Consider the following 6,000-nt stretch of genomic DNA (forward strand, 5'->3'; position numbering starts at 1 on the left):
AATATGAGTGATAAAAATCAGTCTGCTGCTGCCGTTGTGCTGGACCAGGTACACGTTTCAGACAAGGCCAGGCACATACCTGGAGGCTGGAATTTTATCTGAAGCACATTTACCACCACTTCATGTCAACCAACGATGACAGATAAGACAGGAATTCCTCTGATCACTAAACTGTTTCAAAGTGGAAACTTTTTCAATACTCCTAAAACCATTATATTTACTCAAGCAGCCACAAAAATGTGAAGAATGTGAATATGTTTATTGCATTATCTGGATAATAATGACTTCATAATTTCTAAGATGTGGTTTTCGGTGAGCTTAGTATTTTTATAGCTCATTTTATCATTCAAAACAAACACTTTTTTGAAAAATGACAAAAAACAAAACATTTCTCCACCAAAACTTTTATTGCATGAGTTGTATATCATAATTTCACTGAAGACGGAAGAAAGAAAAGTATACATCCATTTATATTGAATGAGCAGACTTGCTAGAAGAAATAAAAAGCTCCATAAAACTATATAAACTTCCAATAATGTTCTATAATACTGAACACAAAGGGAGTTTATTTTGTTGATTTCCACAAAACAGAAAACAGTCTTTATCCATCAAGTATCTCAACAGAACTGACATGAGAAACTTCCAAACTGAAACACCAAACATACATGAAGCTCTGGACTGCAATTTGAGAGCCTACTTTACGTCAAACATGGAGGGAGCGCTGGAGCAGTTAAAGTGTGACACCTGGTGTCCATACGAAGGAAGAACAAGTGGCTTTTTAATTTCAACAGATTTGCAACTATTTTATGCATTTGTTTAAAAGACAGTCATGGGACACACACACATGCACACACACAGTCATATTACGATAGTGAAAGGGGACTCAATATATTACAAGACAAACCACGAAAGCCAAACATCACAGTGATATCCTATCTCTACTGGAGGCAAAGCCAACTAACCTGGCTTTCTGTTCGATCCGTCACAGCAGGTTAAACCCACAAATCCAAATACTTAAGTTGTTATGGCTTTCATTGCTATTGTTTCTTGAGAATTTATTCATCAGCTTCTTTGCAAAGTCCCAGTAAATCAAATCAGGGAAATCGCACGTAAAAACAAGTCCTTTCATGACATTGTTTAGTTCGTTGGCCATCTTACAGAACTGTGGCCAGTAATTTAGATCAATGTCTTTCTGAAGAGGGCAATTGTGTAAAACTATAGAAGAAAGACCATAAAACATCAGAATTTTACATTAACTTCTGACAACAAGATTCTTCTATTTTACAAATGTATTTTAAACACAATATTTGAAAACAAAATAAACAAATTATAGGATGTCAACATATTGATAAAATGACCCTGTATGTTTGTGGCATACCAAATTTCTGCTGATGGCAAATTCTCAAATGATAAACTGCTTGTGCTTCAGTCAGCGTTTTGCCTGAGGATCCTTTTCTCCTCCTCTACAAAGTTCTTGTCAGAGGTGGCTTGTCCCAAGTCCCTCTTCCTCTTCTCCTTCTGCTGGAAGGTCTCCACTCTGCGTTTCTTGGCAGAGAGATCAGCCTTTTCTGACTCTTCATCTGATTGCAGGAGAAGAAGTTGGTTGTGTCGGGGGTTTTGAGGAGGCATAGAGGGAGAGTGGAAAATGGTGGCTTTTAAAATATTCGTTAGGAAACAATTGAAATGTAACAACAAAGTTCTACTACGAAACAAGTGCAAATTGTTTTTTGAGTTGGCGCTTTTGTGCTATAATTAAATGGCTCCAGACATCTTTCTTCCTCCAGCATGGATGGAATGAAAAAGTGCAAGATAAAACTGTCCAATGCCCTCACAGTCTTCTTGCTTACCACAAATTAGAGCACACAAAACCAGACCATTCTGAGTGCTTCGGTTTAATTTGCTCTTGTGGAATGTCTCTGGTCCTTCTCCCATTCAAATAGAATTTTATACAGGCTCAGTCACAACATTTATCAGATATCGGCCACTGAAATTATAAGACGCAGAGAAGTGCCACTGAGGCACACTGCTGGGCGTGCAGGTGTCCTTTGCAGCTCTGATTTGTTAAGGGTCTCTGCCTATTGAGAACGCCCCATGAACAACAAAAACAGAGGTTCTAGATCAATTTACATTAGTGCACTTCTCTGGTCATGGTCAGCTAACTTTTTTGTCACTTCATCTGGCAAATTTCTTACATACAATGTCTTAATAAATAATATATGCACACAAAAATGTCAGTGTTTATCACAGTTTGAATTGTAGAATATTATAAAAACACTAATGCAGTACGAGCAGTAACAAGACCCGGGTTCGATTCCCAGCGATTCCCCCATGCATATGGCAGCTGTCAGTGGATTACTTAAATCTTTCTGTCAGTATAAGTGACAAACTGTGGTTACCCTGCAGAACTAACCTGAGTCAGAGGGTTGCTCCTCTGCTGGCAAGAATCGGGCTTTGCCAGAGTATGACTGCGGTGCATCTTCACCGTTGTCCTCGTAGACATTGGACCACTTGATTGCCATGTCCATTCCTGGAGGTGGTCCCCTCTTCCTCTCCGGCTCTGCAGTGTAACTCTCAGGAGGTGGCACAGCATTCGTCTTCCATGGCTTAAATTCTCGAGTAGGCTTCAAGAAACAGAAAAAATAAATAAATTAAGTTAATTCACAAGATGGAAAACCTGCCCGAAACAAATATGCATGGATGCCTCATCTCTTTCTGTTAATAGAGAGAAGAGAATAAATGACAGCACAAAGTCTGAGGAAAGTACTGCACAGTGGTCCCAGCTCATCTCCATACAAGGTGTCATATAGTGACGACACTGCTGTGGAGGATTTCAAATATCTTACTTCTCACTGAGAAAAAAAAGTGTGAAAGGATACAGATAAAATGAAAAATGAGTGGAAACAAAGTTTTGCAGTAATCCAGAGCTACACGATGAGCCATATCACCAGTAATCAGAGCAGCTGGGACCATTGGTACTGTTTGAACTGTGCAAAGAATGTAAATGCAAATGCAAAGACCTGCCGCCGTTCTTCCCTTATATCCATTTTTGAGGCATTGTGATGGTTTAAGGAACATGTTATGGGCATTTTTAGGTGGTCTGGGATATTTCAATGTTAATTGTTTCCATTGGTTATGAATAGGAAGAGTCAAAAGCATCCCACAGCGACAAGAAGTCATGCAGATAAAGATTTTTTTTTTGACACAGACCCAGTGTGGTTATGAAGGCTGCATTACACTGAGCTCTTAACAGCTGCATCTACCGAAGACCTCCAATAACGGTAGTTTTAACACATTATCATGAGTGCTGGTCCAATCCAGACTTCTCCAGTGACATGTCTAAGATCACCATAGTGTGTTCTTCACTTGTAAGAGACTCTGAATAGAATCCGCAACTCCAAATTGATGAAAAATAGCAATGTTACAATCCCCCCTTACAAACACCTGCCATTAAAGCATGACATAAGAGTTCTCAGGTGTTGCTAATAACGTGCTGATTGTAGCTGTGTCTGTGGATGATTCGCATAACGAAATCTGGTGGCTGCTTGCCAGATTAACGGTGTGAAATCTAATTTTTGTCTGTCTTTTCAGCCCCAGGAATATCAATCGTCGTCGCCTTTTACGTCGCCATCCCATTTCTTACCTCTTCGGGAGCTTTGACCGTCAGACTGTCCCAGTCGATCTGCTTGTTCAACGGGTTATAGAGAAAAGTGGGTTTGGACACGGAGCTGAACACTTCGTCAGGTCTGGGTAAAGGAGCCCCGCCGGTTGTTTGCTTGCCCGCCTGTTGGGAGGACTGTGCTCCGCTTCCATGAGCTTCTGACTCCGATTTCTTTTTTCGACCGTCTCCCTCCTCCTCCGAGCTACTGTCGCTCAAATCGTCATAACTGGAAAAGAAACCTAAAGAGCCCAATTTCTTTTCTTCTGTCATTTTGCAGGAATTGCGAGTTATACGACGAGGGAGAACCCGCTCAGCTTAAAGTGTTTGGGAAACTGAGAAAAAAACGCTGAACCAGAATATACACCTCCGAGCACTACTCCATTTTGAAAAAGCCTCCAAAACAGTCGTAAAGCTGTAAATTAGTGTCGTGACGACTGCCGTAAAGCGACTAAAACGGAAAGCTCTCGTTGATATTTCTTTGTGCTTTTTATGTGCTTTTTTTAAAAAAAAATCTTAATTGTAAGGTTACTTTCTCTCTGTTAAATTGATAACTTCTACTGCTTCCATATTATTCATCACTGGGGAAAGTTGTTTAGCATCCTTCTAGGAACATGTGCCTACAGCTTATTTGAGTATGCCACATATTTTCTCCTTTCTTTCCAGAAATTGAAACCACTAATTATCTCTACTTCACTGAAAATAAAAACATCTGAACAAAAGACCGGCCAGACTAAAGCTTCTGCTTAGCCTGCCAAAAAGATACAGAGTCCAGAATTTCCATACAAAATTATAATTTAGATTTTTCAGATGACCAGGCTATTTTCCCTTTTGCCCTCTGTGCATCTCAAACAGGCTCAAGTATAAAGTTGGCGGCTGTTTGAAAAATAATGGCTGTTTTTTTTCTTTGGATGGTATTGGGTTTAAATTGATTTCAGCCCCAGTACATATGGATTTGTCATCATGGGAAGCATTACTTGGCATCCTCAAGGATATATACATTTCAACATTTATTATTTAATCCTTTTTCAGGGTAAAAGGTATTCAAATCTACATTCTTGACTGCTTCCATACACATCAGCATGGCCTCTCCCTATCACCTCTGCTATTTCAAGTGCCCAGAGTCAAAGAACAAAGCAATAAATCAGATGATAGGACCCTATTTCCCATTTGGTTCACAGAGGTTACATTGCAAAGAACTTGAGAACCAGGTGTTCTGTATCTGCTGTATCCTGTGGAAAAGCAAGCTAGATGCACGGGGTTCCTCGTCCTCCTTGATGATGATATTATTGGAACTCTTTGAACTCTCTATAGAGAAGACAAAAAAAATACTCAAATCCAAATGCTATTTCACATTAGGAGCTGAACAAGCCTCAAACTGATCACACTCCATTGTTTCAACACTGTGTTATTAAGAGGATGTTCTTTATGTTCACCAACCTGTGCAGCATTCTTCTTTTAACCATCATCCCCAGGGGTTCCACAGCAGTCCACAGTACAGAGCCAGCCTTCTTTATCAGTTTCTTCAGTTTGTCTGAGTCTTCCAGTTGAGGCTGATGCTGCTGCACCAACAGATGGCTGCAAAGCAGACTGTACTCATTTAAAATGAGGTGATTGTCCCCACACCATGCCACAAAGTGGTTGACCAGTTCCCTGCACTCAGCCTCTTATCCATCACTGATACACTAGAAAAAACGCAAAAAAAATCCCTGTGGTCCTCCTGACCACCTTCGCAGACACATTGACTACCTTACATATTGTTGTCTGTTTATAAGTTAGTCAATAATCTAAGTGGTTGTGGTGGCATCCACATGGATTTTCTTTTATAGCTTCTTACATAGCGGTGCAGGCTGAATTGTATTAAAAGCACTGGATAAATCAAAGAGTGTGATCTTCAATGTGCTGCCTGCTTTGTCTAGATAAGAGTGGGCTCACTGAAGCGGGTAGATAGTGGCATCATCAACACCAACTTCAAGACGATGAGCAAACTGTAGAGGATCCTGGATAATACACAAATGATTTATAATGACTTTTGGCCATGTTGTCATGGACATACCCTCCATCAGAAAGTCACAGTTTTCTAAATGAAGAATCACAAACTTTTTATGTGTTGTCTGACCACATTTGAAGTTGTTCTAGCGGACAAGGTCATGGTAATAAATCCACACGGTTATGGAGAAGGCAGAGATTACAAACAGGTGGATCAATTCAGGCTTGTTAGTTCTGAGTCACATACCTATACATCATATTTGTTGTAGTTACGCTCTCTGGCCACTAGAGGGAAACAAAAATCTCATACCATATTCACAAACATGAAACGAGACCAGAAAACATTCCAATCTTAG

General features: G+C 40.0%; 1 protein-coding gene across 2 annotated transcripts in view; it reads right to left on the reverse strand.

The window, feature by feature from the left end:
* The window catches only part of cunh1orf52 (chromosome unknown C1orf52 homolog), a 156,587-nt gene extending 152,525 nt beyond the window's left edge, over positions 1-4,062 (reverse strand). The window contains exons 1-3 of one of the 2 annotated variants that reach the window (XR_011916917.1): positions 3,641-4,062; positions 2,411-2,621; positions 655-1,580 (exon numbers count right to left, since the gene is read on the reverse strand). Coding sequence is in view for 1 of the 2 variants with exons in the window: in XM_072389055.1 (XP_072245156.1) it covers positions 1,426-1,580; positions 2,411-2,621; positions 3,641-3,928 (654 nt within the window). In the remaining variant the exon portion in view is untranslated. Of the gene's footprint in view, positions 1-388; positions 1,581-2,410; positions 2,622-3,640 lie in introns of those variants that run through there. The other variant, XM_072389055.1, reaches the window with a different exon arrangement.
* Positions 4,063-6,000: the final 1,938 nt, after the last annotated feature.

The sequence above is a fragment of the Leuresthes tenuis genome, unplaced genomic scaffold (assembly GCF_036924035.1).
Source record: "Leuresthes tenuis unplaced genomic scaffold, fLeuTen1.0.hap1 SCAF_7, whole genome shotgun sequence".
Classification (NCBI taxonomy): Eukaryota; Metazoa; Chordata; class Actinopteri; order Atheriniformes; family Atherinopsidae; genus Leuresthes; species Leuresthes tenuis.